At 41.4% G+C, this 14,099-nt stretch overlaps 1 protein-coding gene across 1 annotated transcript; it reads right to left on the reverse strand.

The window, feature by feature from the left end:
- Window positions 1-687: 687 nt before the first annotated feature.
- LOC148193519 (uncharacterized) lies at window positions 688-2,597 on the reverse strand. Its single transcript, XM_088098179.1, has 4 exons — window positions 1,965-2,597; window positions 1,657-1,880; window positions 1,300-1,557; window positions 688-1,201 (listed from the first exon to the last, which is right to left on the reverse strand). Exons 1-4 carry the CDS (start codon window positions 2,595-2,597, stop codon window positions 688-690), a joined length of 1,629 nt encoding a protein of 542 aa, XP_087954305.1.
- Between the last annotated feature and the right edge of the window lie 11,502 nt (window positions 2,598-14,099).

The following is a 14,099-nucleotide window of genomic DNA, read 5'->3' on the forward strand; positions in this document are numbered from 1 at the left end:
TCCGTGCTCAAGACCTTTCGGTGTGGTCGTCCTCCCTTGTCTAGCGCTCGTCCAACTACGTTCGTGCTGAAGACCGTTCGGTCTGGTCGTCCTCCCTTGTCTAGCGCTTGTCCAACTACGTCCGTGCTGAAGAGCGTTCGGTCTGGTCGTCTTCCGTTGTCTACCGCTCGTCCAACTACGTCCGTGCTGAAGAGCGTTGGGTCTGGTGGTCCTCCCTTGTCTAGCGCTCGTCCAACTACGTCCGTGCTGAAGAGCGTTCGGTCTGGTGGTCCTCCCTTGTCTAGCGCTCGTCCAACTACGTCCGTGTTCAAGACCGTTCGGTCTGGTCGTCCACCCTCGTGCACCGGTCTTCCAACAACCTCCGTGCTGCAGACCGTTCGGTCTGGTCGTCCTGTATCGTTGTATATAAGACGTCCAAGAAGGAAATTGTAATATAACCAAAACATTGTAATACATCCAAAACAGTTCCTGGTCATTGACAAAATAGTTCCTGCTCATTGTAATACATCCAAAACAGTTCCTGGTCATTGACAAAATAGTTCCTGCTCATTGTAATACATCCAAAACATTGTAATACATCCAAAACCATACATAGTTGGCATCATTGTAATACATCCAAAACCATACATAGTTGGCATCATTATCATTCATTAAATTACATAGCATCATTGTCATTTATACACACATCTATAGTTCAGCTTCCTCATCATTCATACACACTTTAGATAATTGCGATGATGGCATGATTGGTTCTTGGGTTGCTTTCGGGCAACGACTCCTGTTGTGCCCAACCTCCCTACATATCCCGCATCTCTTCCGCAAACCACCCTTGCTCACTCGTGAATCATCCTTTCTGATCTCCCACTGCTCCAGTCTTCTTTTCCTTTTAGGTCTTCCAGGCATAACCTTTCTCCTAGGAGGCATGACATCCGGATATGGTGTTAGGTCCCACATGTTGTTGCCGTTGATGGGATATACGATTGATGCATAGGTTTCTTCATAGGTGGACTTTAGAAAGCAAGCCGGAATGAATTGCTGGCCATCAATATTAAGAAACTTCATTGCGGCAAGGGAGTGACAACATGGAATTCCTGTGATGCTCCATCTCCTGCACGAGCATGAGAACTCGTCTATGTTTACAACAAATTTTTCTCCACTTTGGGAGACGTGTCTTACTTCAAACAGTTTGTGTGCTGACCAGCTATAAAGAAATAAAAAATTTAAACAACACATTTAAGTGTCTGACATAAAGTTTACCAAGGAATGAATAAACATTTATGAAGTTATGAAGAAAGTTACCTAGGTATCCAATTCTTGGTTGCTTGGGATTCCTTTGTAAATCTGGCCTGGATCTTTGGACAAATTGGTCCTGAAAATGATTGTATCTTAGACCTGTTTTTTGCCCATCTTTGCATTATGTATACCCTAATTTCTTCCAGCATTGTTATGATTGGTTTAGTCCTGGTGTGAACCAAGACACTGTTGAAAGCCTCACTGATATTGTTGACCAATGTGTCACATTTTGGTGTTGGACTGAATCTGGACCTTGACCAATATCTACAACAGATGATATATACACATGTTAAAACTGCAACTAATATGGACAAACATAAAATAATATACAAAGGGCAAAAATAATTAATACAAATTGTCAACCTTGGAGGGATGGCAATCAAATGCTTGAATGCGTCTTCATTTATATCTTTAATGTTTCTCATCTCCCTTTCCCAGTTTTGTGGATGAGTGGCAGTAGCTGCCCTCCACATCAGCTGTTTCAGATTTTTACCAGGAAACTTTTTCCTAAAGTTTGAATATAAGTGTCTGACACAAAATCTCTGGTCAACACCTGGGAGTAACTGTTGTATGGCTGGTAGTAGACCCTGTGGTGTTAACATAAATGATTTATCACCATATCAAATTAATGAACCAATATACGAAAGAAGCAATTTAAATATGATTATTACCTTTTGTTGGTCGGAGACAAAAGTAATTGAAGAACACACTTCTCCACCACCAAGATCATCAATCAAAAGTTCCAAAAACCACATCCATGAATCTTTGTTTTCGACTTCTACCACCGCATATGCAATGGGCAACATTTGATCATTTCCATCCCTCCCAACAGCCGTCAACAGCTCACCACCATACTTCCCTTTCAAAAAGGCTCCATCTAATCCAATTATTGGCCTACAGCAGACAAAACTGTCTTTGCATGCCTTCAGACAACAGTAAAATCTCTTGAAAATTAACTCACCCTCATTATTCTCAACATGGACCTTAACTGTAGATCCTGGATTTCTTTCCAACAACTCATGCGCATAATCATATATCCTCTTATATTGCTCATTAAAGGACCCATCAATTTCATTAGAAGCAATAGCTTTGGCTCTATAAGCCATAGACCTTGATATACCTATGTTCCACTTCCTTTGAACTTTTTCACGAATATCAACACCCTTCATCTTAGGATTTTCCTGAACTGTTTTCACCAACTTTTTGCTCAACCACTTGGCGTCAACTAACTTCAGGTTGAACTCCCTGCTGCATGTATGAATGTCTTTTTTAGTTCTCAGCTGCCATGATTTTACAGCCTCCATATAACCAAAGTATATGGTCCATGGGCATTCTCCTTTTGCACCAAAGCACTTCATCCTCAATCTTCTCTTGTCATTTTTTACAAACTTTATATTCCTCCCATTTTCCAAGGCATACCCTTTTACAGCATCTAAAATATCTTGCTTTTATGCAAAAAAAGTCCCAACTTCCCATGTAAAGTCTACCATACTTTTTGGCATACAAAAAATACCAAACCTCCCATAACCTTCACTGTCATTAACCTCTTCATCACTATCTGTTGCACTAAGAAATTCCTCAGATTTCCACTCAAAATCTGACAATCCTCTATCGTCATGATCATCACATTCAACACTGACATTATCACGGTCATCATCACTATCATAAAGACTTTCTACTTCTACTTCTACTTCGACATTACAATCTACATCACCATCTATATCACATTCAACACTCACATCTACTAGGCCCTCTAAGCACTCATTAATTCCATGTACATCACCTTCTTCAGTAGATGTACTCCAACTACAAAGATAAACTTCATCCTCCACGACTCCTTCACACACATTCAACTCTTGCTCTTCTTCAACCTCATGCAACTCTTGTACGTGACCATGACCTTCAACCTCTACTTCAACAGCACCACCATCTTCTTCACCCTCGTTCACCTCTTCTAAGTCACCATCAACTACATCATTTACTTCAACACCATCACCATCTTCTTCACAAACATTCACCTCTTGTAAGTCACCATCAACTACATCATTTACTTCAACACCGTCACCATCTTCTTCACAAACATTGACCTCTTGTAAGTCACCATCAACTACACCATTTACTTCAACACCCTCACCATCTTCTTCACAAACATTCACCTCTTGTAAGTCACCATCACCTTCACCATTTACTTTAACAGAATCACCATCTTCTTCAACCTCTTTTTGTACTGTACCATTACCTTCAACTTCTCCTTCATCATTAGTAATGTCTTCAAGCATATGAACGACTTCGGGATCAGAAACTACATGGACAACGTATAAGTGAACTTCACCATTAAGCCTAGCTAAGTTAGCCATATGCATGGCACCTCTGTCATCAATCAATTGTTCCAACCTATTTTCCAACACTAAACCCCCTCCTAAACAGTACCATAAATCTTTAAAATTCTCATATCCTAAACTTTTGACTACACTGACAACCACAAAAAAACTCCACGTGTCAGGGTCAAAGGACAAAGTTGTTGTCTCCCCTTCATACTTTACGGTACTATCATTAATGAACTTTCCTCCATGGTGGAACACACACACAATAGCGTCCTCCATTACGCACAACACAACATAAATATATCTACAAACCTATTATGAAAACATATCACGACAAAAAAAAAATATATTAAAACAGGCACAAAGATCAAATAACTTTAAACATACGCACTCAGACAAAGTCAAATAACTTTAAACATACATGGGGGACCACCAAAATGCAATCAAAACCAGAGACCAAACCATACATCAATGGGGGACCACCACCGAATATTGTAGTTTCGATTGAATAAAAACGAATACAATAAAGCACAAACACTTACCTTCCTTTAGATGAACCTCCACTGACCACGTTGTCGCAACCGGAATCGCGACGGGACGACGATCCAAAAAAGAAACGGGTTTTGAAAAGAGATTTGGAGTCGCCACCATAGTTTATTATGGAAAACTACGGAAAAACCATAAAATAATAAGACATGGTCCACGAAAACCATATTCTGGGTTCGGGAGTCGGTTACGCGTAGGGAAGGTGTTAGCACCCTACAACGCCTGCCCTAAGGCAGTACCTTTAACTAAATGCACGAATATGATGTGGTTTTCAAAATGTTTAACTATCCCCTAAAATAAAACTCTAAAGAAACAAAATATATTTTTTAGTTTTTTGGGCCCGACAAGGATTGACCTTGCTCCTACGTATTCTCATTCAAAATGAGAAATCAGGGTTACGTAGTTCTAGCTAAAAAGATTGTTTGTTGTTTGGAAAAGCAGATGTTTTTTAATTTTTGGAGATTTTATATTTTTAATATTTTCGAAAAAAAGAAGGTAACGAGTACTAGGCCGACGCGAACGGTCGCACGAGTACTCATTCCTTTAAAATGATATTTAAATATTTTTAATTATTTTTGAAAAGAGAGATAACGATATTAAGCACTAGGCCGATGCGAACGATCACACGAGCACTCATACCGTTATTTACTTATTTAGGAAGACTTGAGAGTATTGAGTGCTAGGCTGATGCGGACGATCGCACGAGCACTCATGCCGTTATTTACTATTACGTAAATAAGAGAGAAAAGTATTGAACACTAGGACGATGCGAACGATCACACGAGTGTTCAACCTTTAAACGTACTTTTGAAAATTTTATTTAGGGAAGAAGAAAAGAGGTTTTTAGCACAAGGAAGACGCGAGCGGTCACACGTGTGCTTAAACCTTTAAAACATATTTTTGTAAATTTTATTTAAGAAAGAAGAAAAGGTTTTTAGCACAAGGACGACGCGAGCGGTCACACGTGTGCTTAAACCTTTTCAAAATATTTTTATTTAATTTTTTAACTTTTGTAAAAGAAAAGGAAAAGATTTTCAGCACAAGGCCTACGCGAGCGGTCGCACGTGTGCTTAAACCTTTTCAAAATATTTTATTTAATTTTTTAACTTTTGTAAAAGAAAAGGAAAAGATTTTCAGCACAAGGCCTACGCGAGCGGTCGCACGTGTGCTTAAACCTTTTCAAAATATTTTTATTAAAATTTCTTAACTTTTGTAAAAGAAAATGAAAAGATTTTCAGCACAAGGCCTACGCGAGCGGTCGCACGTGTGCTTAAACCTTTTCAAAATATTTTTATTTAATTTTTTAACTTTTGTAAAAGAAAATGAAAAGATTTTCAGCACAAGGCCTACGCGAGCGGTCGCACGTGTGCTTAAACCTTTTCAAAATATTTTTATTTAAACTATCAATATTGTATTATTAAATATATATTTTAAGATAAGTAAATGTCTAAAATAGAACAAAATAAAATAAGACAATAAAGAAAAATAAATAAGCAAAAGAAATTGGAGAGGCTGAACGGACGCTGGGAAGAGATTCAGAATAACGAGCGTTCGTTAAGTAAAGAACGAACGTTCGTTGGGGAGGAGGACGAACGTCCACTGGGGAATATAACGGACGGACGTTTAAAAATGTGAGCTGAATGACAAGCGTTCGCTGTGGAAGTGACGAACGAGCGCTAAGTAACGAGCGTTCGCTGTGGAAGTGGCGAACGAGCGCTAAGTAACGAGCGTTCGCTGTGGAAGTGGCGAACGAGCGTTCGCTGTGGAAGTGGCGAACGAGCGTTCGCTGTGGAAGTGGCGAACGAGCGCTAAGTAACGAGCGTTCGCTGTGGAAGTGGCGAACGAGCGCTAAGTAACGAGCGTTCGCTGTAGAAGTGGCGAACGAGCGCTAAGTAACGAGCGTTCGCTGTGGAAGTGGCGAACGAGCGCTAAGTAACGAGCGTTCGCTGTGGAAGTGGCGAACGGTCAAAAAGCTTTAAGGATAACGAGCGTTCGCTCGTTTGGATGACGAGCGCTCTTCAGGGAGAAGATTTGAACGAACGGTCAAGAAGGCTTAAGGTAACGAGCGTTCGCTCGTTTGGATGACGAGCGCTCGTTGGTGAGAAGATTTGAACGAATGGTCAAAAAGCTTAAGGATAACGAGCGTTCGCTCGTTTGGATGACGAGCGCTCTTCAGGGAGAAGATTTGAACGAATGGTCAAGAAGGCTTAAGGTAACGAGCGTTCGCTCGTTTGGATGACGAGCGCTCGTTGGTGAGAAGATTTGAACGAACGGTCAAGAAGGCTTAAGGTAACGAGCGTTCGCTCGTTTGGATGACGAGCGCTCTTCAGGGAGAAGATTTGAACGAACGGTCAAGAAGGCTTAAGGTAACGAGCGTTCGCTCGTTTAGATAACTAGCACTCGTTGGTTTTCATAACGAGCGTTCGTGTTGGGGAGATGGCGAACGAACGCTATATAACGAGCGTTCCAAAAGAGGCCCAAGGCTCCCGAACGTACGCTCATTTCTGGGCCCGGCCCACATGGTTAATTTCTAACCTAGAATTTTCTAGGGGTTCAGGAGGTTCATCGTCATTCCCACTCCCCAGCTCACGCCTTCTCCAGAGACCCAAGGTTTCCTTCTCGACACCACAAGCTCACCGCCGCCTCTGCCATAGCCGGCCACCGTCGCCTTAAACAGAACGTTCCTTGGCCTCACCGGCGATACCTCGCGCCACCAGAACCACCGTCAGCCAAGACACCACCGTCTCCACTTCTCTCTCTTCGAAAACCAGCGATTCTCAGGGATGGTTTTCCTCCGTCTTCATCTCCGATCCGCTCGCGCCATCATCATCCATCAACATCAACTTCACCATTGCTAAAACCTCCACGACGAACACGACCACTGTCACGATAATGTCCCTCCCCGTGCCTATACTCGTCTACCTCCTCAGCCACCTACACGGTCACCATCACCTACCAGGACGACCTTAGCGACGCCACTGCCACCACCACACAGCAGACTACTACTTCCAAACCACCAACCACGAAACAATCAGCTACTCTCTTCCTCTCATTCGATGATTTTCTCGAAGACCGAATGCCCCCCTGCAACACCATTTTTCCCTCTCTGCCTCCCCTAATTTTTAATGTTTACTGATGGGTTTAATGTTGGTTGAACCTCGTTAATTTGGTATTGGAAGAGATGAGTGTGTTGTGTGCATTTTAGTGTGAAGGGGATAGATGATTCTGATGATGGTGCATGGGCTGACGAGATAAGGGGTGAATGGAGCTTATGCAGTAAGCATATGTGATGAATCTGAATGTACAGGTGAACAAAAGACCTACCTGCTGTTATGGCTGCTGCTACTGCTAGCTGTGTAGCCGGCGACCTCTTCTCACTCTTCTCTTTCTCTGCCGGTGCCGGTGATGATTCTAGGTGATGATCCCAGATGATGGTTTCGCGTGTGCACTCTCTCTCCTTTTTTCTCAATCCGATCCAACCAAATTCTGCTGCTCTAACAACCTGGTCTCTCCCCTTTTCTCTCTCCCAAAATCTTAGAAAAATATTCTCTTAACCACCTGGTCCCCCCTGCTGAGACACGCCTCCACACGTGCCCTTTTCCACGTTTTCCATTTTTTTTCAATTTTATTATTATTATTTTTTATTATTTTCAGTTTTAATTTTATTTTTCAATTTTTTTTAATTAATTTTTTTAATTAATTAATTCTATTAAAACAAATTGAAAATAAGAAATAAAATAGAAATTGAATTAAAAGCAAAGATCTAAAAATATAATAAAATAGAATAAAACCAAAAGGTAAAATAAAAGAAAAATAATAAAAGAAACACTAAAAACACAATTTTTACAAATCCGGACAAAATTGAGTGTTGACAGCTGCCCCTCTTTACTTAGATATTACTAAATAATATGAAAATTTAATCTTTTCGTATTATTTAAGTAAAGCTAAGTAAAGATAAAGACACTAATTTTGTCCGGGTTTCAATCATGAAAGAAAACGAACAAAATAATTCAAGTCACGATGCCAAATGACCAATGTCAAGTAAAGTATCAGTAACAAAAAACTAAAACCTGGATTTGACCATTGCCTCGCAGAGGGCCAAACTCACAGAACAAAAATTTAAATCCGACCATTGCCATGCAGAGGGCCGATAACAGAAAACTAACACCTGGATTTGACCATTGCCTCGCAGAGGGCCAAACTCACAGAACAGAAATCTAAATTCGACCATTGCCATGCAGAGGGTCGATAACAAAAAATTAAAACCTGGATTTGACCATTGCCTCGCAGAGGGCCAAACTCACAGAACAGAAATTTAAATCCGACCATTGCCATGCAGAGGGTCGATAACAAAAAATTAAAACCTGGATTTGACCATTGCCTCGCAGAGGGCCAAACTCACAGAACAGAAATTTAAATCCGACCATTGCCATGCAGAGGGTCGATAACAGAAAATTAAAACCTGGATTTGACCATTGCCTCGCAGAGGGCCAAACTCACAGAACAGAAATTTAAATCCGACCATTGCCGTGCAGAGGGTCGATATCAGAAAATTAAAATCTGGATTTGACCATTGCCTCGCAGAGGGCCAAACTCACAGAACAGAAATTTAAATCTGACCATTGCCATGCAGAAGGCCGATAACAGAAAATTAAAACCTGGATTTGACCATTGCCTCGCAGAGGGCCAAACTCACAGAACAGAAATTTAAATCCGACCATTGCCGTGCAGAGGGTCGATATCAGAAAATTAAAATCTGGATTTGACCATTGCCTCGCAGAGGGCCGAACTCACAGAACAGAAATTTAAATCTGACCATTGCCATGCCGAGGGCCGATAACAGAGGAGAAAAACTTGAATTCGACCGTTGCCACGCAGAGGGTCAACAATACAAAGCAAAGAGCTGAAATTGACCATTGCCGAGCAGATGGCCAGTAATACAACAACGAAATGGGATTAGACCATTGCTTAGCAGAGGGCCATAAAGCGAAAACTGGATTCGACCAATGCCTTGCAGAGGGCCAATATCGTAGGAGAAAAACTTGAATTTGACCATTGCCACGCAGAGGGTCAACAATACAGAGCAACGAGCTGAAATTGACCATTGCCGAGCAGATGGCCAGTAATACGACAACGAGATGGGATTAGACCATTGCTTAGCAGAGGGCCATAAAGCGAAAACTGGATTCGACCAATGCCTTGCAGAGGGCCAATATCGTAGGAGAAAAACTTGAATTTGACCATTGCGAAGCAGAGGGTCAGTATCGCAGAAGAAAACTTGGATTTGAAACTTTCTGAAACGTTGGTAAACACTTAGCAAAACATTGAATAAACTTAAAAGCAAATGTTGTATTAACTTTTTCACAATTTCTGTTGTGCCTAAAGGATTTTTTCAAACAAAATACCTTGCTTATTATGAAATGTATGATGTAATGTCATGAGGGTGCATGAATGAATAAACACATGAAACCTTTGCTTTTCTTTCTTTTCTTTTCTTTTCTTTTTTTTTTTTTTTTTTTTTTTTTTTTTTTTGCCACTCTCTCTTAATTAGACTGCCCATGTTTGAAACTCATTGTCAACATTGTCATCAAACCTAATGTACGTTCAAAACGTAATCATAAAATGTCAGGAGACAGTGAGCCCTCTAATGAGAAAGAGAAGGGTGTAACCATGAGTTCAAGTTCTCTTTATCGCTTCCTGCAGTCCAATTTGGCCTGAACCCGAGAAGGTGAGGGAAAAATAGGGACGAGAAGTAGATAATTGAATGATTGTATGTGGAGCTAACATTTGTGTTCTCCTCATCTGGGGAGATATGGTTAACATAGAAACATGTAGGGCCCACAAGACTGCCCCAATTTTGTTGTGCACAAAAAGTACGATTTGGGGAGGTGAAAAGGTTTGGGTAGGAAGGATTGCCCCAGTTGAGGGTTCCTTCTTGACAGGACGATTGACGGGGAGACTTTACATTGTATTTTTACTTTTCATTTTTAATGTCCTTTCTTTTCTTCTAGTGATGATATCAGTCACCACATCATTCCTTCCCAGAGTTAAGTTCGTAAGAAAGACCAGGACGAACAATCTTCAGTCGGTGTGGACTTTAATCGGCTTGTAACGTGGCTAAAAGGCAAACGGGTTATGAAAGAAATGGATAATGAAGGCCCAAATAAGTGTTTGACGGTTAAAGTTTTTAAACAAGAATCATTTGCAAGGTGCCCAGTCAACTGTCTTTAGAGATTTGAACTTCAGGCATCCTTTATTGTTGTTTTTTTTCTTTCTTTCCTTTTGGATCAATCTTTTTGTTGCCCCTGCTGTGGTTCTTTATGATACTTTCCTTTTCATTTTTGTTTTGTTTTGTTTTTTTTTTAGAGATTTCCTCCTCAACTTTGGATGCTTATGATGTATGTTTTTGAGTTGACGTCGATATGCTAATGATTCTTGTCTAGGGTAATGAAAAATGATTACGACTTACGGCTCAAAGTGTGTGCAATTGATTAAACCTCTTTTATAATTTGGATAAAGAAAAACGGCCACACGTCATCCTGAAGCTTGCTTGACTTGCTTTCCACAACCTTAACCATGAGACGAAATTCTGTAGCAGTTGACACATCGACTTCATTTTTTTCGGTTTTTTTTTTTTTTTTTTTTTTTTTTTTTTTTTTAATTTTTGCTCCCCGATCGCGGATCATTGGGCATGGGTACAATGATGACAACTGCCCCAGTGTTCTATCCACGACAATCCTTTGTTTTGAAGGGAAATGAAAAGGTTAGGGGTTCACGCAATAAGAAAGCGGATGCTTTAACGAGAAACGAACACAGGTTACCCCCGAAACTCTGAATCAGGAGAAGACTCTGCATCTTTGCCATTTCTAGTTATTGTGTTTTTTTTTTTTTTGAACGTACTATGCCCTAGACAACCTAATTGACAATGAATTCAACATGTGCATTTTTATTCTCTCCTTTTTTTTAATCTTTCACGACATCCTTCAGGAACGAGCTGGTGCCACCCGAATATACCCGTGATGCTTTTACTCATGTGTGCTTAATTATCATTACCTTTATTTTCCTTTATTTACCTAAAAGCTCAGCGCGACATGCAATATTTCAAGAAGCGTGCAAACAAAAATTATGAATGAAACCATGCAGTATTTATTGAATGAAATAACACAGAGTACAACAGACTTTAAAGATCATGTCAATATCCCTTAATATTGATCCCCTATCACGGAATCATCATGTGTAGAACTTTTTGACTGCACCCGAATTAACCGGTAATGGTAACTCCTCTCCATCCTTCCTTGTGAGAATTAGTGCCCCACCAGAAAATGCCTTCTTCACTACGAATGGCCCTTCATAATTCGGGGTCCATTTGCCCCTATGATCCTTTTGTATAGGCAAGATCATCTTCAACACCAGCTCGCCTTCGTGGAATTCTCTGGGATGCACCCTTTTGTCGAATGCATTTTTCATTCTTCTTAGTTTTTTCGCTTGACTGGAAGGTATTCCGGTTTAAGTGGGAGCTTGTGTTGCACCATATCGGTATCCAAACTTGGCATGTCATTGTAAGACCAAGCGAACACATCCTTAAACTCCTTCAATAGGGCTTGCAACCCTTTCCTCACTTCCTTTTTCATGCCGGTACCGATTTTTACTTCCTTTCTCTCATCATTCTCCCCCAAGTTGAGTATTTCAATCTCCTCCTGATGGGGTTTTATCTCCTTAGATTCTTGTTCCACTAATCTCAACAGTTCTGGAGAGGGTTCCACATCATCTTCGAAATCATCTTCCGTATTATCGATAGGGTGTTCAAAATTAGGAATATCGACATTGTTATTTTCAAAACTTTCATTGTCACGTCTGCATTATTTAAATTTATGAAAAAAAGGAATAAATAAAAAAGGAAAAAAAATGACTAATGCGAAATGATGATAAAAACAAACAGGATTCGATTATCACGCTGAGCACAAAAACTAAACGTCAACCCGTAAGTCATGAATCCTAAAGCCCCGGGTGAAGCTATAGGATTAATTAAAACTATTACATTTTATTCAAATTAAGCATCACGGGTAAACTCAGAGTTCCAATTGTTGAGTGGTGCACCTGGGGAGCCGGCCCGCACGAAACTTGAGCATTCAAAGCTATCTTCATCCTCCATGGCTGTTATATGGCCCGTGTTCATCCTCGATGGCATTCGTCGAGGCACTCTCATGCCCAGAAAGTGGGTTAGTCTCAATGCTGGGTTTATCTTCTTGAAACTTTAACCACCCAGAGTCGATTAGAGTCTGTACTTTGTGTTTAAAAGCCAGACATCTCTCAGTTGAATGACCAACACCTCCCCCATGATAACTACATTTGGCCTCTGCATCATAACCCCTGGGATACGGAGGTTGCATGGGCTTCATTGGACAAATAGCAACCCAACCCCTTTGGACGAGTTGAGGTAACAATTCTGTGTAAGTTGTAGGGATAGGGGTGAAATTAACAAATTGGTTCCTTCTTGGGTAAGTATTTTGGCCCGCATTCTGATTTGGACCTGCAATTGCCCCAGCCCTCCAAGTATCAGTTGGGGGCAATGGCGGTTGATAATACCCTTGTTGTTGTTGAGGCCTGGCTTGATGAGCAAACGCCGCATTAGCTGCAAGAGGGGGGTGCCCCAAGTATGGTCGGAAGCTATGAGCGGAAGCTTGACCTCTCCATATAGGCATTGCTGATGCCGCATGTACATCCCCTTCCTTCTTCTTTCCCGCATTGAAATTGGTTTTTTTGTAATTTGCAGTTGCGGGCGAACTGTATGCAATTTTCCCACTTTTAACCCCAATTTCTATCCTTTCGCCTATTATAATGATATCAGCGAAATTGGCAGACACGTTCCCGACCATGTGCTCGTAAAATGGCGGCTGGAGAGTGTTCACAAACATTGCCACCATTTCTCTATCATACAAAGGTGGTTCGACTTGTGCAGCTAACTCTCTCCACCGTTGGGCATACTCCTTGAAAGTTTCGTTGTCCTTCTTTGACATATTTTGCAGCTGTAAACGATCCGGCGCGACATGTGTATTGTATATGTACTGCTTCACAAAAGCATCAGCCAAGTCTGCCCAACAACGAATACGAGTCGGCTCCAAATGGTTATACCAATTTAACGCCACTCCAGCCAAACTATCTTGAAAAACATGAATGAGCAGCTGCTCATCGTAAGCATATGCAGCCATCTTTCTGCAAAACATGGTTAGATGGCTCTTTGGGCATGTATTTCCCTTATACTTCTCAAACTCTGGCGCCTTGAACTTATGTGGAATTTTGACGCCAGGAACCAAGCTCAATCTAGAAACATCCCCAAATCCATAACTTTCATACCCCTCCACAGCCCTCAATCTTGCCTCTAGGCTCTCCAGTTTATCCTTCGCCCCATCAACATTACTAGTTACCCCCTGAAACGAGGTATGTGGTGCAGCCCCTGTAGAAAAGCCCTCTCCGGTAATCACAGGCGGCACCGGAGTTACTCGTATTCCATCAGACATGCTTGCATGCATTCCTTCATTTATCATGGGTGCGGACATTACAACAGGTCCCTGAATACTGATTGGCGGTACGTTGGCAGTGGTAGGGAAAGAGAATGAAGTCTGCTCCCCTTCTGTGTATTCTCCCACCGGTGGGGTGTAACCTGGAGGTAATCCATACATTGGGAACGGAACAGATTGGCTCCCAGAACTGAACACCGGAGGGTAATAATGAGCACTTCCCTCAACTTGCGCAGGCGTCGCCCCTCCCGTAGTCTTTAGGGCTTCGAGAGCCGCCAAAATCTGGGCCATTTGATCCTTCAACTGGTTGACATCAGCCTTAATAGATTCGTGTGACTGCTCCCAATTCTCCATGACCTTTGAGTTAGCTCTGGTCCTGTACGGATGTCGTGGAAGATTTGCCGTTGTTTTCTCACTT

The sequence above is a fragment of the Vigna umbellata genome, chromosome 9 (assembly GCF_029865625.1).
Source record: "Vigna umbellata cultivar VRB3 chromosome 9, Vumbellata_1.0, whole genome shotgun sequence".
NCBI classification, from domain to species: Eukaryota; Viridiplantae; Streptophyta; class Magnoliopsida; order Fabales; family Fabaceae; genus Vigna; species Vigna umbellata.